At 26.0% G+C, this 27,514-nt stretch overlaps 1 protein-coding gene across 2 annotated transcripts in view; it reads left to right on the forward strand.

Moving 5' to 3' along the window:
- Nucleotides 1–27,514, forward strand: part of LOC103569985 (probable JmjC domain-containing histone demethylation protein 2C) — a 96,593-nt gene that overhangs the window by 18,040 nt on the left and 51,039 nt on the right. For both annotated transcript variants that reach the window (XM_053742582.1, XM_014441979.2), the window contains exons 3-7: nt 271–384; nt 2,861–3,055; nt 3,182–3,266; nt 3,369–3,460; nt 12,678–12,762. In XM_053742582.1, coding sequence (XP_053598557.1) covers nt 271–384; nt 2,861–3,055; nt 3,182–3,266; nt 3,369–3,460; nt 12,678–12,762 — 571 coding nt within the window. The remainder of the gene's footprint in view (nt 1–270; nt 385–2,860; nt 3,056–3,181; nt 3,267–3,368; nt 3,461–12,677; nt 12,763–27,514) is intronic.

The following is a 27,514-nucleotide window of genomic DNA, read 5'->3' on the forward strand; positions in this document are numbered from 1 at the left end:
CGTAAGAAACGGCTGGCTCCCACGTGCTCTGCTAGCTCGTCTCTAATCGTAATTAGATACATTTAATTAACTGTACTATCTCACGAAATACGCTATTGAGGTCTCTCTCTCACGAGCGAAAGTGCCATTATTATTTTTATCATTTTATTTCATACATATATAGTCTTATTTTATTCTCACATTAACACTAGCTTGTAATTGATTAGATTTTAGATTTTATTAAGTAATTTATTATATATATTTATATGGTATAATTTTTTTTTGTTACAGGCCTTCTATCCACTTGTAGCAAGAGAAGATTTGCATGAAGATATGATGCCAGTTGAATTTATAAATGATAAAAAATTGGAATTTGTTGATTACGATAAACTAAAACCATTTACGGTAAATTATTTTATTTTATTTTTTTGCTTCTATTAAATTATAGTTACGATAGAACAGTAATTGCTGTGGGTTTGTTTGTAACTGGGAGCGGGTCGTGTGGGAGGAAATAAATATTTAGTATATATATGAAAGGGTGTCGGTCTATGTGCTGAGTGAGGGAGTGAGTAAGTGAGTGAGTGAATGGAAGAGATTAATGATTTAAAAAATAGGATTGTATAAATTAATGTAAATCCTTGAGCGAGGTTTTGAACTTGCATGCCAGACGAGTTTAGAGCTTACAAACATTGTTCGTGGAATTGTTTTCAAGTAATTAAACTGCCAGAAAGTTTTGCCGTTAAAACTTGATCACATTGAGCAGCCAGATGGAAGTGCTTTGGCAAAACGATCCCACCAAAAAGGAATGAGTTGTGTAGAAGGACTTTTGAGTAGTCGTTTATGTTTCTACCTAGTTGCTATTACAGTTTATTAGTTTACGAGCTTGTGGCTTTGTTATTTACTATCATTATTGAATTCATTTTTTTTTTAATTAATTAATTAATTCACACTAATTGAGATATTTTAATTAATAATTATTTTTAATCATTTCTCTTGTACAAAATTTAATTTCCTATATTAATTTTAATTATTAGAAACTTGTCTATTTTTTTAAACTAAAATTTTAAAAATTAAAGCAATTAAATTTTTCAAAATAAAATTTATTTTAATTATTAGTTATCTTGCAGTAATTTTTAATTTAATTTAAAGATCAATTAAATTATTTTAAATTTACTAAAAAAAATTAGTTTTAAATTTTTGGAGCTTCTCTGAAATGAAATTAAAATTAATTAGCTTGATAAATATTTATGTGAATTTAATTATAAAAAAATGAAATAAAGTTTTATAATAAATTGATAAAAAAAAAACAAAGTAAATAAATAATCAATCCATTGGCTGATATACTTTCACAAATATAATAACTATGGTATGAGTTTGTCGAGTCCGACGACCCTGAACTATAAACGGCATTCTCTCCCATCTCCCACCAAAGCAAACCAAGCCAACCCAAACCAGCAGTAAGAGTAGTACATATATGCATACTATGTACTATATAGCATATACCATATACCATGTACCATGTAGCATCACCATGCGATTGGATCGTGAATATACAACGCAATGAAAAGCACACAAGCTCCCGAGTCCCGAGCAGTTTTAAAACTTTTATTATTTTCTCCGTTGGTAAAATGAGCTAAGCAAAATAAAAATAAAAAGTAAAAAGCACTGCTTTAATAGTTTTTTATTTTTGTTATTCTTTCTCATCATTCGCTTTGCTTTTTTTATTGTACTGGCAGCTGTGCGACCCACCTCTTTCATCTCGCTCTTCTTTCTTACACTGCCTTCTCATCTACAATTGCTTTTAGCTTGTACTCTTCATGTACACTGTACTTTATACATGTACAACGTTATATATAGATATAGACATATATAAGTATAGTTTTTATGCTGGAGAACGGCCAAGACCGGAGGCGCCAACATATTCCTCGTTTCTCCTATAACGGTCCTTGGCAAAGGATCAAGTCACGTGTCTTGTTGCTTCTTCACTTATAATAACATATCCTATACTTATTCCGGCATATTTTTATCATAACACATGCACATTTATGATTCCCATAATTATTTTATTTACTTTGAATTAAAATTTTGCTTAGAAATGAAAAAAAAAAAAAAAATTTATGGACTTTAAATTAAAATTGGGTCTTAACTATCGAGTTTACGGATAAAGTCATAAGGAACTTTTTTATAGACAATTAAATTTCCTATGAAATTCATTATATACATAAATGTCATATTTTTGATAGTTAAATTTTATAATTATAATTAAAATTTTGTGGTACTTTTTATTTAAATTATTTATTATTAAAGATATGAAAAAAAAATATTTAAAAAAATTTTTTTTAGACTCAATATTTTATAAATTATTTTAATGAACATTTTTATAAAATAATTATTAATATTAATTAAAATAATTATAAAAGTTTAAATAAATAATAAAAAATAAGTTCTGATAAAAATTAGCATCATGTCTCCAACAGTTTAGTGATAATTTGAATAAAGTCAAAAAAAGAATTTCTTTATCTATTAAATTTTATTTTTCGAAATTCAAAAGTTAAATTTAACAAGCTCAAACAAACTTTTGAATTACTACAGATAGATTTAAACTTTTCTGATCAAGACGAAGTGCCTTGAGTTGAGTCAAAGTATCCGAAACTTGTTCTTAAAGTTTTGACTTTCTTTAAAAATAATAAAATAAAATTAAAAAGAAAAAAAACCTCTTAACCTGAGTTTTATCGATCAAGAAAACTCTAATTTTATAAAACTCGTTTTATCGTACCTTATCCTTGAATATGTATTAATTGTTTGATGATCTAGTGTATGATATAGTTAAATACTTATTGCTAATTTTATTAACTTGTTAACTATTAACTTGCACAAACAGCAAGATTGGGAGCTGACAAAAGCAAGTTTACCATGGGCAAACTCTGTAAGAAGATGGGCAGAGATGCAGGATGGCCAAAGGATTCTATTAACCACACCCAGTGTTCTAGTTGGCTTCAGGGTCGAGGTTTATCGCGCCGAAGGCACTACCCAGTGGTATACAGCCGTCATTGTTGGTTACAACGAATCAACCAAGGTAAACAACATGTTTATATTCTTTTTATTTACGCTCATTATCATTACAATTAATTAATTATCCTCGACACACTAATTCCAATTAATTCAGATATTTGTTTGGTTAAAAAATTATTTAAAATTGCAGGACTTAACAGTAACCGATGACACTGTACTTGAAGAACATAACGAAGACCCGAGATTAGTTCAAATGCGTTTGATCGGTGACGGAGGTAATTTTTTTTTATAATATCTATATACATATTATGTATGTACACATGTATTATGGAAGACATTGAAAGTTTATACTGGCACTTTCTCATTTTATGATGCAGTTGTGGAGAGTATCATGAGGGGCGAGGTTGTCGGCATGACGCCGAGGAGGTCGAGGTCGTCGACTGGCCTGATGACGCACGCAATTGTCGTCGTGAGTATACTTAAATTTTTTTTTTAACAAATTTACTCGTCTCTTTATTTATTCACATCTCAATTATTAATCTCTATTTAAAATTTAAAAAAAAAAAAATAGTTCTGGAGAATTAAATAATTAAAATATAGAATAATTGAACTGTCCTGTTGAACGAAAATATCGGGCAAGTTAAATTCGATATTTGGATTATTGCCAAATACTCCAGAGATTATTTTTTATTTTTTTACCGTACGTACTCAAGTTCAACCAAACAGAGCAATTCAAATTGAGAAAAAAAAAATACGGGATTTTTATTTAAAATTTTGAATAAAATTTTATTTTGTTAGTGTGAAATTAATAGGTAACGGTTTTTAAATATATTATTTATTAATGTAACGGTTGAAAACAAGAGCATGAATAAGCAGGCGATAGAATAAAAAATAAAAGGGATGAAAGAGATCAAGTGAAAGGGAAGTGGAGTCGGGTATTGATATGTAGCAAGTGAAAGATCCACTACATATATGTGTAAATATATAAAATATAGGAGAGTTTGGTGTAGAGCAGAGTGAAAGAGTGGCGTGGATAGGAATGGAAGGCCATCGACGAGGGTTGAATGTGGATGAAAAGTTTTAAAGACTGTAAGCAAAGAGACGGAGGCGAGTATGGAAAGCACGAGAGGGATGTGACGGAGGGTGAATATGTAGAATGGAGGAGGGTAAGCATGTTGGTAGAACTAGTATAGGAGTGGAGGAGGTTTAAATATATGGTGTGAGCATGGTAGAGGCAGAGTAGCAGCAGCAGCAAAATATATACAAGCGAGTGTAGGAGAAGCTGGTGGAGTTGAGTGCTGCTGGGGAATCGCATCGTTAAAGGGGTGGATACGTTGAGCGTTGAGAATCGCGTTGATGTAGGTGAGGGTAGAATAGCATCAGGGCGGCGGTCTCAGCCCCAGCTGTATTGATTCGCTCGCGGATTTTGCGGGGATAAAAGGGGTCTCTATTTGGAGGCCGAGACACACCCCCGTTGGCCTGGGTAACACGGCTACACGGCAACACGGTTACACGATTTTCTACCGTATATACAGAGCTTGTGGAACTCTGGCTGGAGAACTCACCCCTTTAGCAATCCCGTACAACATTCTAGCCCAAGCTCTATATTCTGTTCTCCCTCTCACTCGCTCTAGCTTGTTGGTTATTGTCGGCTGCTGCACGTCTACCGCCGTCTATTCACGTGCCGCCGTCTCTTTTTACCCTCTTTCAGAGCCACGATACCACACCCTCAGTACTCTATAACTACACACAGAGCTATACTATGCTCAACCATCGTCTGTTTACATCCGCCAACTAATAGCTCCATCCAAGTCATCACTCTCGGCTATTAATACTTTCTTTTTTCTTTTATTATCACATACCATTTACTTATTTATATTTCATCAGATGTCATCTTCAAATTAATAACTCTTTCAAAAATTTTAAAAAACCCAGCCGCGAAATTTTATAAATATAAAAACACGTAAACAAAATTTCACCTTTACTTCAAGGCTGAATTATATAAAAAAAAACTCGCGTTTTATATTTATTTTCATTTAAATAATAATAATAATAAAAGTAACAGTAATAAAACCGTAACAATAATGATAAAAAATTTAATTTTTTTACTGCATTCCCCCAACTCACCTGTTTAGCCATAAAATAATTTATGAATGCGTTATATACCCAGCATTCCATCGCTCCCCTTTTCATTCTATTCATTTGTACATATATACATATATACAATACATATTTACTTATATAGTACACGGGGGTGAATAAATTGTAAAAAAAATTGCAACAGTAATCGCGAAAATAATTTTTTTTTTTTTATCAATTTATTTACTGTAATGGCAATCAGTAATAACAATAGTAATAAAAAAAAAGTATATAAATTTGGTCTTAAAATGTACATGAACCGGTTTACATATTAGTGAAGGCCGGTGCATTATCACATTTAACGCATACTAAAATATGTCGGGGTCGAGGTAACGTTACTTTAACATTTATATATACATGCACATACATACAATGTGTAAGGCTATTAATAAATATATATACATATATATATATATATTATATAATTGCAAAGGGGATGGTTCAGCAGCCCTTCGGGCATGTCTCGACTGTCTGTGCACTGGCTGTACTAAATCTACTGTACTATAACAACACAATGAGCGGGTTTTGTATCAACGACCGACGCCGAGAGATTTCCCCTGTACCTCCTCTCATTTTCTCAACATATATATGTATATTGTACATATATGTGTACCTTTTAGTCCCACCTGTTTATGCAGCAGCTTCGAGTGCTGAAGAGCGCAAGAGTAAACAGTTGAGTTTTAGTTAAAATAAAGTTCCGTACAACAAAACTACCCGGGAACTTTGAAAACATTTATAACTTTCCTTAAAAGAGTGATAAAAAAAAAGTAAATATTTAATGGGCATAAAGAAATTTTAATTTTATTGTTGGATAAAAAATTATGGGGCACTTGAATATTATCGGTAATTTATTACACGTGAGGCGGAGAGGAGATAAGTTTGTACAAGAGATATTTTTCTATAACTTGGACTCCGAAGGACCACCAAGGATACTCCTGTAGAGGATACGATGCTTGGCTAAATCGATTGGCTTACATCCCAGACGGTATCTCTTGCCCGCACGATTCCACAGCCTCCGGCAAACTTTGAGCTCGTGCAATCTCGATATTTTTAAATAATCATTTATTTTTTTTTATCGTCCTCGACATCTTCAGTATGTCGTGATATCGGATTTTGAAATTTTAAACCATATTTTTTGTTTTAAAAAATTTTAAACTGCTTTAATTTTATGAGTGTGTAGCAGACAGCAAATTTTTTAATTATCAATAAATGAGCAAATAATTAATAAAATAAAATTTGAAAAAAATGGGCAATTTAAAAATTTCGTAATTAATAAGTGCATTTTTTTAAAATATTATTTTTTAAATTTTTTACCATATTTATTTATAATTTTAAATTTGTCCGTCTGTTACATTCATGAGTGTGCAGACATCGGAAAATTTTTTAATTATCAATAAATGAGTAAATAATTAATAAAATAAAATTAAAAAAAAATGCACATTTTGAAAATTTAAAAATTAATAAGTGCATTTTTTTTAAATATTATTTTTTTAATTATTTATAATTTTAAATTTGTCTGTTGCATTCATGAGTGTGTAGCAGACATCAGAAAAATTTATAATTATAAATAATTAGAATAAATAATTAAAAAAATAATATTTTAAAAAAATGCACTTATTAATTTTTAAATTTTCAAAATGTGCATTTTTTAAAAATTTTATTTTATTAATTATTTACTCTATTTATTTATAATTTAAAATTTGTCTTAATTCACACTCATACCGACTAGAACTAAAACAGTAATAAATAATTTTCAAAATCTAGTCGATAAATTTTGAATCGCAGTGTGCTGGTAATAGTCACGGTCATATCACGACTCCCTCCCCTCTAATAATCATACGCAGATTAAAATTCAGTAAAGATATCAGATGAACAGGAAATAATTGAGAGAAGGGATAGGGATCTATCGGCGGAAAGTGAAGGGTCCAAGGGGTTAACTTTGTCCTGCGTGGGGATAAATTATATCTATTTATTTAAATATAAGAGTGGGGGTACTCATTAAAGCGATAGTGGGGATGGCTGGACGGGCTGGTGGGGTCGGTATCCCAAGCAAGCCTCATGCAGTCCCAGTAGACGGCAGCACTGCGGCCCGTGCGCATCGCAGAACGTGTTAGCATTTTTTTTCACTCGTTAAATAAAATAAAATAAACGCCAGATAAAATTAGAGTAGCCAAAAAAATAAACTTAACACGAACGGTGGTTTGTTAATACGCGTGCCACGAGTCCATTAAATATTTTTAAAAAAAGTGAATTTTAAATACAAGTTTTAACAAACGTATTAACCTGCGTAGTTTTATTGTATCAGTGATTTTTTTTTTTTTTCATACATAAGTATAATTCAAAATTTATTTTTTTTTTTTTTTTATTAATCGATCCGGATCCTGGTCAATGAATTAGTGTTGCGCATCTTTGACTTGTTCATTCCATTATCGGTTATTATTATTATCATTAATATTATTATTATTAATATTATTTTTTTATGGTGAAAAAATATATAAATATATATAGATATATATAGAATATATAGTTGAGTGGTGGAGTCTTTGTGCAATTATTTCTGGCCGGATCGATACTCGTCGTCGCTACTCAAACTCGCAGTTTGGCGCGGATTTTTTTTTTAAATTTAAATTTGAATTTATTATTTAATGGTGATGGAGAATGAAGTAGAATTTTTGTAACAATTTTTTTCATAACGTGTGATAAATATTGAGTTTATATATATTTGAGATAAAAAATATATATATAAATATAAATATATAAATAGATAAAAATAACACGATTGGCGGGAGGAGTACAAGGGCGAAGAAAGTGTGTGAGTGGCATTAAACAAGTCGTTAAACGTTGGATAATTATATAAAACGTAACAGAGTAACAAACAGCGAGTTGTGTCGTGGTGCCAACCGGATATTACTGGTGGTTTTAGTGTATATATATTTATATATATGTATGGTGTGTATGCTGAAGATAGACAGATAGTATAGCGAAGAGATAGTACGTATATATGCATATATATATGTTTATTTATATGTATATATACATGTATATATTTATATAAATGTGTATATGTATATATAAGTGACGGTGACCCTTGTTGACCCTCTACGGATAACAAGAGGGTGTGCAGTCATTACCATTTAGCGGACAGACAGACAAGAAAGAAATAAAAGTAAGTCGAATTTTTTTGAATACTCGAAATTTTTATTTTGGGGGAAAAATATTTTTAGGATTTTTATTTAGGAACTGGGAATGGTAGAAAATTTATTGTTGTCAATTTAACAGACATCAGACAAATTTTAAATTATAAATAATTAATAAAATAAAATTTTTTAAAAATACGCATTTAAAAAATTAAAAAATTTATAAGTTTTTTTTTAATTGTTTACTCGGTTTGTTTATAATTTTAAATTTATCTGATGTCTGCTACATTCACACTCGTGAAAATTTTGTGACTTTTTATTTTTTGTAAAAGAAATTTATAACAAAAATTGATGTTGGGATTAATGAAGAGAATTTTTTTTTAAATAATTTAATTAGACGTTCATTGAAAATTTAAAAAAATTTATATGGAAATTTAATATTTTAGTAATTTCGGGGTTTGTTTGAATTTTAGAATTTTCATTAAAATTTTTTTTTTGTATCTGCAAGAGAATACACGATCTGTTCATTACAATTCGCGATAAAAATTTAATATTTTAAAAAAAAAAACTGATTACAATTGAGTGAACAGAATTTTCTAAACCTGGTAATCCCCGTTTTCATTGAACATTTGTTTTAAGCTACAGCAGAATTTAATTTCAATAAAAAATATCCATGCATTTTTTTTTAAATTTTTTATTCAAATTACATGGCTGCCATCAAATAAAAGCTTGTAATCACTAAATTCTTATAATCTATTTACAATAATTCACTTTGTTCAAAAATTCCCACTTGATCGTATTTCGAATTTGATTCAAATGAAAATATCTTAGATTATGAGTATCAACTCCTTACAATTTTTTATTTAAAAAAAGATTCTGAGTTAATTTAGAGCTCATCCAATTACTAACTGAATTATAAAATTTTTTTCAAATTTCAAAATTCCTGACAATTTTTCCATTGATAAAAAATTCAACTCCATTTATATATAAAAAAAAACTGGAGCCTTGTAATAGTAATTATATATGTGAACAAGCATATACATCTATAATATACATTATATTAATTCTCTTTATCTTTACGTCATCTCTTATCTTTTGTACTGCGCTACACAAGTACAATGTACTGTTTGACAATTTATGTCTCTGTCTAACTAAATCTGTCTCATTTTATCTTTGGTTTTGGGTTTATTCTCTTATATTATACATATACTCTGTCTATCTCAATCCACTTCAGACTACTGTCAACGAAATTATTCAGTGCTCTGAGGAATAATTCACTGGTAAATTCCAAGGGTTTAACATGACGGAATACAGACAATAATTATTAGATCATCATAATAGTAATTATTATTATTATTATGTATTTACCAAGCTTTTTAATTAATATATAATTAAAACAGTAATTAAATTTCTTAAAAATATACGCTCCTTAAGCTCGACAACATTATTGTCACAAATTCAAACTATTGGCGGCAATTAAAAGTTTCTTTCGAGTTTTTGAACCGATTAAATTTTGAAATTTATCTGTAGAACAGTATTCAAAATACTCAAGAAAAACGAAAAAAATTTCAGACAGTACTGTGTGCTATCTAGGCTATATTAACTACTCTGGAGATAGTACTGAGTACTATCCCGAAAAGTCAAAAAATCTACTGGATCTAGAATTTTGAAATTTTTCGCATCAACCGGAAAATGCATTCGGTCCTAATTACCCCTTGTCATCTTTAAGCAGTAAAATTACATGAACTTTTTAAATTTTCGTTGCATGAAAAACTTTCCGATCTTCAGGTACATATTTCTTAAATATCTCAGAATCTATTTGATAAAATGCTCTCACATTTGAATGAAATATGAAATATAAATTCAAACTAACTCTTTCGAATGCCAAACGAATAATCTAGATCAGTTGATTTATTCAAAAGATATGAGAGTTTTATATGCAGTCAGAAAAAAATATTTCTGAAGGTTAATTTTTGGTTCAAGAAAATTTTTTTGAAAATTTGAATTTTTGCCGCTAAAATTGAAATCTCTTGGCTCAAGAAAATCTTGACTTGCTTCCCAAAAACACATGTCATAAAAAATATTTTCTAGACTCGATGACTTTTTTTTCCGTGAAGACATCTCTGAAAATTTCAGAATAGCGACCTTCAAACGTCGACGTTCGATGAAAACTCAATTTTTGAAAAATAGGTTGACAATAATGACTGAAAATTTTTGAAAATTTTCAATTTCTGAGCGCGAAGTTTAAATTCTATTTTTAGAAAAAAATAGTTTCATTGACATCAATACAATAAATTAAAAAATATATATAAATTACGGGGTAATGAGCTAATATAAAGTATAATACAGTAATAAAAAAAAATCTAAAATGAATTGAATAAAGTGTTTTATAAGGATAACGACATTTTTCCTTTGTATTCTTTGGTTATAATAAATTTACATACTTGCAATTATGCGAACGGCAGACGGCAGTTTGCGGATATACGAGTCAGTGCAACTAAACATTCTGCTTCTTATTCTTATTCTTTACTTCTTATATGCTTCCATCCATTCTTATATATGTACATACATACATACATACATACATATATATATATTGTTAGTGGTATATAAAAGTATCACTGGATGAGCCAGACAGTTGCGTACAAAATAAAAATAAAGAGCGAGATGAAAGAGGCGAGTTAGTATAAGGACGTAAGAGAGTAAAAAGAAGAAAAAAAAATAAGTAAATAATAATAGTAAGAAAGGAAGAGAAATAACTCTTTGGTAAATCGCCAACGACTTTAACCCCAATTTGCAATAAAACTCAGGACGGAAACGCATCTTCAATTCACCCTACAATTTATCCTTTTGGATTATTACTACTTCTGTATTTTTGCTTCAATCCCCATGGAGATCAAGTGTAATCTTCTATTTTTTATTTTTTATCTCAATAATAATATAACGAGAATTTAAATTACATTAAAAAAAAAATTATTATATATTTATCAATAAGTGTAAATGTAGCAGACATAGGAAAAATTTTTAATTATTAATAAATAGAGTAAATAATTAACAAAATTAAATTTTAAAATAATTCACATTTAAAAAATTTCAAAATTAATAAGTGCATTTTTTAAAAATAATGATCCTGAAGTTTGCAGACAATTAGTAATTTTCTAATTTTTTTTTCAACAAATGAATTACAAAAAAATAAAAAATAAAAATATGCACATGAAGAAAATTTAAAAAACTGCAGGTGCAATTTTTTTAAATATTTATTTTTTTGTAATTTATTGTTTAAAAAAAAATCCAAAAATTATTAGACGTCAGCTAACTTCAGTATCATTCGTATTTGTTATATTTTTTATTATTTATTTGCTAAAATTCATTGAGGCGGTTCAAAATTTTTAAATATATTTTTTATTCTGGCTGTTACATGAATTTTTTTATTTTAATTATATGACGGGATTTGATGTATCATTTTTTTTTTTTTTTTTTTTTATTATTATTAATATCTATAAATATATATATGCATGTATATATGTACTGTACTATGCGGTGTAAATTTATATATATATATGAAATACTGACACGGCGTCCCGTTTATTTGCGCTAATGAATGCACGAGTCGAACAAAGCCCACGGGTTGGTTTCTACAGGGGACGTAAGAGAGGCGGATGGATATAATATAATAATGTTATATATATAAATATATGTAATATAAGAGGATGAGGGAATTGTAAGGTAAAAGAAGAGATGAAGGGTTTTTAAATGGAAAGGTAAGGAGGTAATACTAATATTCAAGCATTAAATTTAATACTGAGTACATTCATATATATACATAAATATATTTCATAGATATAAAGATATATTAAAAAAAAACAACTTATTTTAGAACGGATATAATTATGAGGATGAAAATATATAAATTTGAGCGGTTTTAATAAAATAACAATGGGTAATTATTTAATATTATATATATTTAATTTTATAAAAGATTATTGAACTTTAGGTAAATGAAAAAAAAATGAACCAATGTTGATTGACAATTTTATATTATTTTGAAAAAAAAAAAAAAAAACCTTTATACTGATAATAATATTATTACTTTTAATTGCTTCATTAACTTTCTTTTAATACTTTTAATTATCAGTTTTTTTTACTGCGTAAAAAAATAAAACTATTAAAAAATCGTTAAAGTTTTTTTTACGAGATTTATTATCTTTTTTTTTTTTGTTCTAAAATAAGATCTTTATATTCTTTAATTTGTGTTATTATTGTTTTTTTTTTTTTTTTTTTTTTTTTTTAATTTCGTTTTTAGATTGTAATCATTAATCACAACTTTAAGGTATTAAAATAAGAGATTAGATAACAATTTTTATTTGCAAATATATATATTTTACTGAGAAAAATTTTTTTTTGTTTCAGCCTCGAGTGCCAAGAAGACCTCGTGGTCGTCCAGTAACCACATCGTTAACAGTTACACAACCAGTGTCCCAACAATTAGAAAAAGGTAACGTTTATTTAATTTTTAACACTTATTTTTTATAAATCAACATACATTTTATTCCAAAAGTACTTATATATTTATTCACCCTCTTGACTTTATGGAACTTCCTCAAGCCAAAAGGTTTTTTTTTTTTTTTTTTTATTACAAATCATTAATCAAAATTTAGTTTTTGAAGTTGACATTGCAATAAATTTGAATTAATATGTTTAAAAAAATATATGAGTGTAAAAATGAATAAGAAGTATGTTGGTAAAATACGAATGAATAAAAAAATATATATAAATGAGACACAAGAACCTGATTCTTCTGTAGTAGGCCAAGAGAATAAGTAGAAAATAAAATAATAAACAAAAAGTACAAGACCATCCGGAATAAATGCTTCAAAGAATCGCGAACCGGTTTTTTTTTTTTTTTTTTTTTTTTTAATTTTTTCTTTTTACAAACAAAAGGCTATGAGAGTCTCCGCCTCTTCTCATTTCGTTTTTCATCATGATCATCATCATCTTATTCTATTTCTTCATCTCCATCTTTTGCTCGGTCTTTTCCCTAAAAATTCGATACAAATAAAATAAATAATTTGAATACACGTTTAAAAAAAAAAAGTCAGTTCTTTGGCCCCGAAATTTTTGGACTTTAATAATAAATGATTTTTTTTTTTTTTATTTTTACAAAGGTCATTTTTTATCGATAAATATTTAAATATGATAAATATATAAATTATTAACGAGTTAATTAGTAGTTTAAAATAAAAATAAAGTTGACAGTAAATAAGTAATTAAAAAAATTATAAATGAGTTCATTTATCTTGACAACTTTAATTTAATTAAATGGTGATTGATATTTAAATAAAAAATTGCTATCGAGTACTTGTGATCTTAAATGGTTGTAAAAAAAAAATAATAATAATTACTACGGCCCATGTTCTTTGAAGTTGTTCGTCTTCATCATCCGGTTATACATACATACATATGTATATATGTATATATGTATTAATTTTTTTTTTATCGTGTCTAAAAGCCGCCCCCTAGCTCAATATATCCGTCTTGGTAAGCAAATATAAACCAGCGTGTCGGATGACACATTTGCCAAAAATATATCATCAAGTAGATTGATATTTCTTAATTTACATTAAAATTATATATATAAAATAATTATTTCATAATATATTTATATAAACTTGCATAACAATTTAAATACTACCGCAAAATATTTATATTTAAATTTATTAGCAATTTAAATTCCCGCCTCTAAATCATTGATTTTAAAGCTAACGGTCCCAGGATCCTTTTTTTTTTTTTTTTTGTAAATATAATTGGCTATTAAATTTTTATGGTAAATTTTATCATAACTCAAATACTTTACCCATAATTTCAATTTAAAGTTCAAAGGTCCATTTAAATATTTAACTTATTTATTTTACAAGCTTTAAATTATTATTACAGATTAAATATTCAAAATACGGTAAAATTGTATATAAACAATTTTTTTCGTTTTTAAATTATCTAGAAATAAGGTCTCTTTAAATATTTACCTAAAATCGATAGTTTAAAAGTTACAGGCATTTAAATGTCAACAATGATTAATTTCTTGATAATTTTTTTATTATATTAATTAACTTACAGACATTAATTAATAATAACAACAATACGTACAATAAATTTTAAAGTTTATATTTAAAATATAATACATATATATACATACATATATATATATATATACATATATATATATATATATATATATATATATATATATATATGTCTTTACATAGACAGTTATTTAGTGGTATTGTGTGCAGATAGTTGAATGAAAATCTTGTATAGTTGTATTTTATTACTGCTTTTACTATGTATATATATATATATAAATATATATGTATGTATTATATTATAACGCAACTTTACTTAAAGTCGTTATATTTTCACGAGCACAGTTCCAGAACTTTGATAATTATTGTTGTGAACTGGCGCAAAGTTTACTCCTGAATAAGTAGTTCATACTTTTTTCTTTTTCTTCAAAGTAATAGAAATAAAAAAATATCAAAAATATAAAAATATATAACGCTATCGTGTTCTCGTATTATTTTTATTTTAAATTAACTTTTTACTTTTATAATTTAAGGTCATTCTTATCTCCCTCCCCCCCAATTTAAAAAAAATTTTTAACTGTCATGCGTATCAAAATTTTATTAATTAATTTAAAAAATAATTAGAGCATTAATTGAAAAAAAAAAAAAACAATTTCGTTGAGATATAGATTTTTAAAAAAATTACAGTTGACATCAATTAGGAATTAAACGAAATTTGGAAAATAAATTTCAGTAAAAACGATGTCAATTTTAAAATTCAAATTTTCTAATTTTGGCGGCTAAAATTTATTCTAAAAATTTTATTTAATTCCTAATTGATGACAACTGTAAGTAATTTTTTTTTAATATATCAGCGAAATTGTCATTTTTCAAATTAATGCTTTAATTTTTTTTTTTAAAAATTAATAAAATTTTGAAACGCTTGAGTCTTTGAAAATTTTTAAAAAGTAGGGAACACAGAATTTAAATATTTATATTAACCGAAGTTTCAATGACAAATAATATGAGTATTAGATATATTTTTTTTTTTATAATTATATTTTATTTGAATTCAGTAATTAATGCATAGAATAAAATGTCAATTTAATTTATTTAAAAAAGAAATTTAACGTCAATCTTATAGATGGGGTTTGTTATTTTAAAATTGTCAATTAAAAATTAACGTCAATAATACCCATGTCACTGGTTTAATAGACGTATTATATTCATCGGTATAATATTTTATGGATTCAATTTTAACTGGTTTAAATAATAATGTATATGTGTCTATAAATACGGAGTAATAAAATTGAATATGTCGCTCAGTTTGAAATGAGTGAATTCTGAGTAAAGAAGATTTGTCTCATCAATTATTTTTTTTTTAATACATTTAATATTTATGTCGCAAAATGACAATCACTTTTTTTATTTTTATTTAATTTCTCATTCATTTTTTTATACATTTTTTTACATAAATTTATATTCATATATTTTTATATATATTTAATTAATTACATGAATATATTTTATCGATTTTAAATGACTCGATAAATAAATATAAATGTCAAAAAATATATGATAATTTATTTAAATTTATTATTTTTATATTTTCCATATTAAAATTTACTTTACAATTCATTAGATACTTAATGGAATAATTAAAAACTATTCCATGTCATTTTATAATTATGATAATTAGGGACAAGATTTTTTGCCATAATTTTGAAATCAATGCTGTCAAATATTTGATATTAAGGCGAAAATATTGGTTTTATCAGAAAAATTTTCAAACAAAAGTTGTAGAAAATTTCATTTTCTAAAAAAAATCTCTCTTATAATTTTTTTAAACGACCAATATTTTCACTGTAATTCCAAAATTAAGATTCATAATAAATGATTCAAATTTTGGATAATTACCAAAATCTTAATTTTGAAATTACGGCTTTCTTATTAGTCTTATGACAAAATTAGAAGAGACAATTTTTTTAGAAAATTAAATTTACTACAACTTTTGTTTAAAAAATTTTTTGATATGACTAATATTTTCACCGGAATTCCAAAATTAAGATTCATAATGATTGATTCAAATTTTTGATAATTACCAAAATGTTAATTTTGAAATTACGGCTTCCTTATTAGTCCTATGACAAAATTATAAGAGACATTTTTTTTACAAAATTAAATTTTCAACAACTTTTATTTCAAACAATTTTTTTATACGACCAATATTTTTGCCACAATATCAAAAATTTTATCCAATTAATTATCAATCATTATTTTTAAATTAAAGCAAAATCCTGGCCCAATTGATAATTTTTCGACAATTTAATTTTCAATTTTTCAAATTATTACATCTATTTATTTTTAAATTATTTTTCAGTAACATAAATTTTCAAAATTTCAAATTTTAAAAATTAAAAAATTTCCCTGATAAATTTTTCAAAAATATTAATATGATTAATTTTAATTATGTTTTTAACAACAACAAAAATTTAAAATTTCTCTAAAAAATTAGAGCTTACGTAGACGTCACGTGTTTTTTAAAAAATGCATCAACAAAAATTGAACACCTCGGAAACGGTTGGAAGGGTCGCAGGTGTCAGTCTCTCGTTTTCATGTCTGGCAGGTGGCATACAAGTTCTTCCAGGTTTTTTTTTACCTTCATTCAACTAAAATTCTCAAGTCTCTTTAATCTTTGAACAACAAAAAGAGAAAGAGAATCGTTCAATAAAAGCTCTCTTTCATTTATTTAAACTCGATAGTTTTTATAGACTCATCGTCAAACTTTATACATACTGTAAAAAAAAAAAACATATAATACTTGTATGTAATCTAACAATATCCCTTTTATCTCTCTATTACCTTCCGTAGTTTCTTTATCGTTTTCTACTCCGAGTCTGTTCGTACAAACGTAAAAAAAAAATAAAAAAAAAATAAATAAATAAAATAAAAATAAAGTTTTATTCGAGATTGAAAGTTCGCCGGAAGTAAAAAGAATCCAAAAAAAAAAAAAAAAAAAAAAAAAAAATAGTGTTATCGCGGTAAACTTTTCAACAACTTTCTCAACTTTGTTCGCGGACGAATAGAAGACGAGGTGGTAGTAAAAGAGGATTAGCGGAGGATAGCAAAGAAAAACTGGAAATTGAGGTAAAAGAGAAAAAACTTGCCTCATTTTTCATCCTCTTTATCCGACTTTACATTAAACTTTAATAAAATTATTTTTAAATTCATTATTATTATTTTTAATAATGAAAAATTATTATTTATTATTTTTTTTTTTTTTCAAATTATAAGTTTGATAAAGTTTGAGGTTGTAATTTAAATAAATATCAAGTGAAAATAAAAAATAATTATAATATTATAATCTGTGATAGTTTTCTCAACTATTGCGGCCACGTCACGTATCGAAAGTGAGATTGACTTTCGCGCTCGCCTGCACACTCTGGCCGTCAGCCAAATCTTTTTACTCTTTTTCTATATATATTTATCTCTTTTTGTATAATATATATATATATACATACATATATATATATATATATATATATATATATATATATATATATATATACCCTTTTACTTGGGAGTTTGTTGCAACCATAAACACTGAAACTATTTCTGTGTATCCGGGTCTTGAATACGACGTCGACGTTGACGATCTAGATTACCTATATATATATATATGAGTAAATATCAAAATTCAATTCAACTACTCCAGTCGCTTTATTTATTTATTTTTTGTAATTATAAAATTTAAAAATTTTTCCATAAATCTGTAATTAAATCAACTTAAGTTTGTATATTATATATACATATATATTTTGCTACGTCAAAGTCAATTACATTTAATAATTATAATAAAACAAAAGTATAAATAAATAAAAAAAATCAATGTCTATCTATATGTCAATTAGTTGATATATTAATTGAATAAATGCAAAAAAATAAAATGTTAGACATAAATTTTAATTTAAAGCCGGAAGTATCGAGTACGGCCTCCATCTGAAGAAATCAAGAGCTTGTTTGCCTTTTTTGTTTCAATCTTTTTAGCTGGGTTTTTTTTTTCATTCCGTCTCAATCGACCTGGTTCTCTTTATAATCTTTCTCTGTAGTTGGTAAGCGGTTGTGTACTATCGGTGTTGTACAACGGCCAGCAGGCCAATAAGCCGTACCAAATAAAATAAAATATATTTAAATAAAAATAAATAAAAATAACCAGGGTGAAAGAACGATGAGACGGATGAAAAACGAAGATGAAGAGTAGAGAGAGGAAGAAGCCGGTTATTCTTGCCCGCCCCCGAGGTCTAAGCGATTTTATTCCCGCCTAGATGTCTACGGAATATCATCCTACGAATTTCCTCTTGTACATATCTTTATTTCATACTATACTTAACAATTATTTTCATTACATTCATTATATATTCCTAATAGATCCAAATTGTCGTAAAATTTACTCTAATCATTCTATTCTATCAAATTATAAACCTTCAAATTCATCTAACTCTTAAACTATCGGTTTTAGGTATCAGACCCTCTGGACCTTTTTTACTGGAAATTTAATCCTCTATAAAAATGGTCTGATTCATTTTTTTTGTATCTTCAATAATTAACCCAGAATTTTGAATTTATGTCCACGAAATATTTCAAAAATTTGTTAGCCATTATTTTTAAAATTTAAAAACATTACTCACGGCCAAACTATTTATTTTATCGATAAATTCATCAATATCTTTTTTGTAGAGAATTTAATTTCCTACAAAATTGGTCTCATACATTTTTCTCATATTTTTAATATTTAACCCAGAATTTATAACTTTAACTTCATAAAGCAAAAATCCAACAATTTTTTATTGATTATTTTTTATTAAATAATAAAATTTAAAAATAATATATACAGTGACCTAATTTATTTTCGAAACAATACCAGAATAAAATTTGAATTATTTACCAAGTTATTTTTATGATTATATTGTAGTTGTGATGATTTAATCGTCAACATTTAAATTACTTGTCTATGTTAAAGTCGTTGTATTTTAATTAACGTACTAGAGCGTTCTATGACTCATACAGTCTATTATAGTTGATAATATTTTTTTTATTTTTACATAAATAATTTATTTTGTTTTCATTTGGTGTGTAGGAAGAGCGAAAATAACATTCCGGATTTCCGGGGCCAAAGAATCTTTTATAAAAATTTTTTACGTCTTTCATTAAGAGTTATACTTTTATTTTTCAGTAATTATAATTATCAAGCAAACATTTTTATTTTTTTACTTTAAAATACCGACTCTCATGTTTGTAAAAGTTTATTTTTTTAATCATAATAGGGAATGAAAGTTGAGGCTAAACATTTTTTTTTACCTCTTGTACTGTGTAAGGGTAGAAGGGAGTTGAGTCGAGTCGAGTTGAGTTGAGTTGAGTTGAGTTGAGTTGAGTTGAGGGTAGACTGATGGAAACTTTTCGCAACTTCCGGTCGATAAGGGTCGCTACTATCTCTGGGTATACGAATGAGGGTGAATCCCCTGCAGCAATAATAATTATAATAACTATAGGGAAAAAGGAAAAGATATAGAAAGCTTTATAAACTACTGTTTTATATTACAGTGTCCAAATATATATATATATATACATATTATATAACTTTTTACATAGAAGATTTTACTTACATTTTTCAATTATTATTTTTGTAACTTTGTTTGCTTACTCTACATATTTTCATTAAGTATTCTAGAATTTTTAAAAAAATGTTTTATACAATTTTGAAATTTTCCTCGAGTGTTCCCATCGATTCTAAGATTTTTTTAAATTTTCTTCGAATGTTCCAGTTGGCTCTAGAATTTTTTCACATATTTCCTACAATTTCAAAATTTTCTTTAAGTTTTCTAATCAGGTTAATAATTTTTTGAAATTTTTCTGGAGTGTTAGAGTCGATTCTAGAACTTCTTTGACTATTTCAGAGAATTTTTAAATATTCCTTGAGCGTTTAATCAGTTACAAAATTTTTCGAAATTTTATTTGAGTGTTCCCATCAATTCTCAGATTTTTTTAAATTTTCTTCGAGTGTTTCAGTCGATTCTAGAATTTTTTAAAATATTTCCAACAATCTTTTAATTTTCCTGGAGTTTTCTATCCGTACTATAATTTTTTGAAATTTTTCTATAACATTCCAGTCAGTTCGAATTTTCTTTGTTCAAAATTTAGACTTGTAATGACTTTAAATCAAATATCACATATTACATACCCAAAAAAAATAAATAATGAAGATCACGTTCGGTAAATATTTGAAATTAAAAATTTTCCAATAGACGTATTTTTTTTTTTTTTTTTGTTATTATTAGTCTTTCTAAAAATTCATTTCAAAATATCATAATCCCTACTTCAATTTAACAAAATAAATATTTATATATTTTCCATTTAAATTTAAAAATACACACCGAGAAAATTAATCAAAATAAATTTCACAACTCATAATATTCGAGGAATTTCATCCATTGAAACAAAAAAAAAATGCTTCAATTTAAAAATAATAATAAAAAATATTTAATTACGAAATCGTTAATGTTAATGATAATGACAAAATTAAAAAATCCATTTTTAATCTCTAGTAAACATGGCTATTAACTTCAAATATAAATTTTATCAGTCTATCGACTAAAAAAAAAAATTGATAATAATAGTAATTTTTATTTCATGCAGTTAAAAAAATAATCAATTATATGTCGCGTTTAAAAATCATAATCACAATAAAATTATATCGAATTTTTTTCCTCTATTAGTTAATTTTATTTTTATATTACTTGTTATTTTTTTATTAATCAGCATTATCAAGAAATAAAAAAATAACCGAGCAATGAGGTCAATTTATTCTGAGTAACGAGATTATGTTATCAGTTAAAGAATTAAATACTTTGTGTTGTAATAATATATATATATATATATATATATATATAATATGAGCAATAACATTCTCACTACAAGTACATATTATTTAAACTTAAAATAATATATATTTCATAACATAATAAATAATACCAGAAGTACTCTATATGTTGTTATAAATATATGATGATCCTGCTTACTAAAAAGTTAACAATTCTCGGTTTTTTTTAAACAATTTAATTGAAAAAAAAAAAAATGCACATGTAGAAAATTGAAAAAACTATAGGTGCAATTTTTTAAAATATTGTTTTTTTTTTAATTTATCTTTTTTTTTTTAAATTCAAAAATTAGCAGACATTGAAATTTCAGTATCATATCTTTTTATTTTCCAGTATATATATATATATATATATATATATATATATATATATATATATATATATATATGAAATACAAATTAGAGTAAAATTTAAAAAATGCGTATTTCGATACTTAAAAAATCAGTTCGCGCCTTTTTTTTTAAATTTCATAATTAAATTTGATTAAATTATTTATTTAAAATTCACAGTGTCTCATATCTGCTACATTCATACTCATATAAATATATATATATATATATTTGTAAAAAAAAAAAAGTACTAGCTAAAAAAAAAATTACTATAAATTCTCCTTTTTTTTATTGAACTTCCGGATGTGTAAAATTTTTTTATTACGAAATTTGTAAATCCAGAAGAGATTAAACCGTAAAATGAGTCATAAAATTTTATATTTCATTCATTGAATACTTGGCTCAAAAATATATTGTTTTAAGCCAAAATATAAATTAGGCAATTTTCAAATTTTTTTATTAGATGTTTTTATTATTATTATTATTATTATTTTTTTTTTTTTTTTTTTTATTACAAACTATTATCGTTACCTGTAATTCAAAACTGTTAGAAAGATAATTATAGTTCCGGTAGTTTATTTTTAATGACGTTAACGACTTCTTGGATACGGAAGACCTGCGTGCAAGTGTGTCTGGCCCACTCGACCTTGAAACTAAATTCTCATCTTTTTAACTTTTAAAAAAAAAAAATAAATAAAAAAAAAAAAATCTTTTTTTTTCTCGTCAATAAAAAGGTCCCCTCGGGTTATACGGATACAAGTATTACGTCGTGAAGGTTTTCAGGTCAAATTTTTTATTTTTAATCTCTTGAGAATTTTTTTATTATCATATTCAAAGTTTATAATTCAAAGTATAATTATGTTGTAAAAAAAAAAAAAAAAAAAAAAATCTGTTAGAATTTTTTAGATTTATGTAATTAAATACTCCGAGATTATTAAATTATTAAAATTAAATTTTTAAAGTATAATTACATGATTAAATAGTCAAAGTCATTCTACACTATGTAATTCAAAATTAATTACATAATCCAATAGTCAGTAACAATTTACAGTATGATATGATTACGCAATCAATTACAGTCAATTACGCTCGTATGGAAGCTAAATAAGCTATGGTACTAATAAAAAAAGAAAATATTTTTTCCCTTAAAAAAAAATCACCATATAATTTAAAAGTCGAGTATTTTTATGATACTGAAGTTAGCCAGGAGTGTGAGTGTAGCAGACGTCAGACTAAAACTATAAATAAATAGAGTAAATAATTTAAAAAATAATTTTTCTTGTCTAATGTCTGCTACATTCACACTCATATTTAAAATTATAAATAAATGGTGTAAATGATTAAAAAAAAAAATATTTTTAAAAAATGCACTTATTAATTTTTTAATTTTTTAAATGCCCATTTTTTCAAAATTTTATTTTTTTAATTATTTACTCCATTTATTATAATTTTAAATTAGTCTAGTCTGCTACATTTACATTCATAAGTTAGCTGACGTCTAATAATTTTTGAATTTTTTTTTCAAGATGATGAACTGTAAAAAAAAAATATTTAAAAAATTGCACATGTAGTTTTTTAAATTTTCTACACGTGCATATTTTTATTTTTATTTTTTTTTTTTTTGTAATTAATGTATTAAAAAAAATCCAAAAATTGATAATTGTCTATTATCTTCAGGTTCATGTAATTTTACTCGGATATTTATTTAATTTTTTTGGATTTATAATTTGGAGCTAATTTTCAAAAACCCTCATTTATAAAAATATTTTTTTTTTTTTTTTTTATAAAAATTATTAACAATAAAATTATATAAAATAGATTTAAAACTTTTATTGATTTAGTAATTTAAAGCTTGGGGTTTAGTAATTAAATAAAATTTATTGGTTTTATTTTATAATTACGGAGGATTTTTAAAAAAAAATTATTTGATGTATCAGTGACCTCAACGATTGTTACTGAAAAAATAATAACTCTTTATTTTAACTATTGTATAATTTTAAAAGAACTCGAGAATTTTGGACAAAAGAAAATAAAAAAAATCTCATTTTCTTTTATTATTTTTTTTGGTACAGCCTCAGGGAGTCTAGGACATTTTAGTTGTTCATTCTTAAAATTGTGCAGGATAATAATAATTCATGGCAGAAAGTACAGTATTACATGTATATATATGTATGTGTGCGTGGTAGTTAATGTTGGTCTGTTAAAGCTTTCGTTAAAGCGTCTGGACCGGTTTTCTCGTCGTAGTCGGTGAAGATACGTGGAGTAGACCGGTTTCTTTAAGAAGCTAAAAGAGAAAATAAATGATATAGAGAGAGGGAAAAAGTGGGTAAGAGAGAAAAAGATAACAAAAAAAATAAAAAATGAAGGGAATTGGATAGCCGATAGGAAACCGGTACCAGTCTGACAGGTACTGATCTCTTGTACCTGTTGGAAGTTCTGCGTCACTTTGAAACACTGAATCACTTTTTTTTTTTTTTTATTTACTTTTTCCTTTGTTTTGTTTTGTTATTTTATTTATTTCATCGGAATCCGGTGTCGAATGTATTTAGGAAGGTAACTCAGACAGAAGAGTAGTGGTAAATCAAGAAAGATTGATCAGATTAAATTATCTCACAGTCAATCAATCTCGGAATTCTATTCAAGTTAAATATTTACGGCGAATAAAATAAATATAAATTCAAGTAATAATTATCTTGATTAATATCAAAATTATTCTCACGCTTTAATTATTCATTTTAGGCAATAGACTTCTAGAACTTTTTTTTAGGAAATTTAATTCTCTACAAAATTGCTCTTATACATTTTTGTCAAATCTCCAATAGTTTAGTCAAAATTTGAATTTTGACTTCTATATAATTCAAAAGTTGTTATTACGTATTCAGACAAATTTTCTTCGATCTTTTAACGCTTCTCATACCTGAACTATTGATTTTAGGCAATAAGCCTATCAGACCTTTTTTACAGGAAATTTAATTCTCTACAAAATTACTCCTATACATTTTTGTCGTATCTTCAATAGTTTAGTCACAATTTGAATTTTGACTTCTATATAATTCAAAAGTTCTCATTACGTATTCAGACAAATTTCTTCCAATCTTTGAAACCATCTTATACCTGAAATATTGGTTTTAGGCAATAAGCCTATCAGACCTTTTTTACAGGAAATTTAATACTCTACAAAATTGTTTCTATACATTTTCGTCGTATCTTAAATAGTTCAGTCACAATTTGAATTTTGACTTCTATATAATTCAAAAATTATCATTACGTATTTGAACAAATTTTCTTGGATCTTTAAACGCTTTTCATACCTGAACTATTGATTTTAGGCAATAAGCCTATCAGACCTTTTTTACAGGAAATTTAATTCTCTACAAAATTGCTTCTATACATTTTTGTCGTATCTTCAATAGTTAATCCAAAATTTTAATTAATAGCTTAATAACATGTTCAAAAACATAATTTATTAACTCACGGTAATGGAAAACAAAAAAAAAATAAAAATTATTTTACGAGTACCTAAAATCAATACAAACCAGTAAAATATTTGAACAAAAATTTACAAATTTAAATTAAAGTATATAAAAGATAAGTGTTCAATTATTTTCCGTTTCAATTAACAAAACAATTCAGTGGCTCTGACAGATAAAATAAAATGAAATGAAATAAAACTTTTTAATAGCTTGTCTCTGTGCCTTTATTTATTTATTTTCCATTAAAAACATCACAATACCAAAAGTAATAATCATTAAATCGTTTTATTTATTTTATTTTTTTTTTGTTTTTTTTTATTATTGATCCACTGCACTTTAACCGTAACATACATTTATATATATTTATATACACCTACTATCTTTCAGTCTACATTTAATTAGTGTCTCTCATTGTCACCTCGACCACAGATATCTGTCCAATTAAAAAAAAACTATCAATAGAATATTTAAAATAAATTAAAATTGTCAAAGTATCAAAATAAAACTGTCAAAGTTAAAGTATTTAAATATTCAAATAATAATTTAAACTTATTACTGTTAAATTATAATTATCCCGTAAAAATGAATAAAAAAATTAACACTCGGTATCTAAAATAAAATTTAATTAAATTGACGTTTCAAAATTTGACCTCAATTGCTTGCTTCATACGTGCGTGCACACATTCGTACACAAATGGATAATAACAATAGTAATAGAATTTAGGAGGTAAAAAATGAGTAAAATAAAAAAAAGTTCAAATTTGTAAACGGAATGACGATGAGTTAAATAAAAAAAATAATAAAAAGAGAGTAAACTTCGTAGAATTTGGTTCGCATAAATTCGTCGCGGAGGCGTTCACACAACATTGTTGCGACAGAAGAGATAAACGATGCTCTCTTCTTCCTCTTTCTCTTATTTAATTTAATCCTTATCTCTTTCTCTTCCTTAAAGTTGTTTAAATTGCGTGCGCAACCAGTTGGCTTTGCTTCGAGCGACGTGATTAGATACACCGCGGTCTGCTGAAGAACCGGTTTTATTTCCATTTTTCTCATATTTTTTTTTCCTCCACCTCTTCTTCTTATTCTTACTCCTTTTTTATCGCTATCTTGGTCTCGGGTTCACTTGTATCCCATCCCGTCATCCCACAATACCCAGACATTCTGCTTCTTATTCTACTTGGTCTCAGGCATAGGTCGCGATGCTCGCGTGGAGAGAAAATTTTATTTACTTTTACTTTATTTTATTTTTTTTTTTTTTTATTACATACACACTCATTTTTTATCCTGGAGAATGAGAAGGGCAAACTGACGTCGAAAGACCGTTTTGTTCAGCTTGAGCTGAGGTCGAGGTGACTTTCTCCTTGCGTAATTTTCTCTATTATTTATAATTACCATTCATTTATTTATTACATTTGCTGATAAATATTTTTACATCTAATCTCATATTAATCAGCCAATTTAGTTTTTTTTTTTCGTAAATTACCTCAAACATTCGTCTTGTGAAATAAAAAAGTCCTCACTTTATTTAAATTATCATATATTTTTACGTACCATGAACCTCCACTTTTCCAATCGAATCAAAAATGTAATTTTGCCAGGACAAAAATTTCAAATTTTCGCGCGAAATTTGAAATTTTTTTTTAAAACTTTTTGGTTTTTTTGATTTCATGCATGTCAATGTATGTAAAACTTATATTTGTATTTTGGAATCGTCATATTTTTACGTGAAATATAACAAACTATGAAATTCACCCTTAATATATAAATATATATAATCCGTATAAATTTCCTTAGCAAGATAACTTTTGAATTAATATTAAAAATCGATTTCCAACATCTTGTGTCTTAAGATCGTTTTCAGATTCAGACAGGCACAAGATTACAAGTTTAACTCTTGGAGCAAATTATCAAAGTTAATGCACTTGTGTCGCTTTAAACTTTCACGAGTTGGTAATCTGCTCGCTAGGAAGAAGGTCGTGGGAAATACACCTGGTTAATTTATTATTATTATTATATTTTATATACAAATGGATGAAATATCTTAAAAGATTCATTTACTATATACATATATATACATGTCTCAATATATTTATGTGTCTTCAAGTACTTTTACACAGTTAAAAGTGATTAATGATCTTGATATCCTTCTATAAATAAATTTTAAATCTTTTGCGTAACTTCACTTAAATTTTCTTTCAAAATTTTTCTTCATAATTGTCGTTTTTTTTTTTTTTTTTAAATAAAAATAGTTTTATTAAAGTATTGATTAAAAATATAATTTTAATCTTCGGACAGAGCAATGAAACAATAAATTTAAAAAAGTAAACTTTGGTTTTTGATTGAGTTTAAAGTAAAAACAACAATAACAGATAGAAAAAAAAAAATGAAATGAAATAAAAAATATGCGAAGTTCGTTGTTCTGGAAAAATACCAGCGATAATATCAAATAAA

This window comes from Microplitis demolitor, chromosome 10 (assembly GCF_026212275.2).
Source record: "Microplitis demolitor isolate Queensland-Clemson2020A chromosome 10, iyMicDemo2.1a, whole genome shotgun sequence".
NCBI lineage: Eukaryota > Metazoa > Arthropoda > Insecta > Hymenoptera > Braconidae > Microplitis > Microplitis demolitor.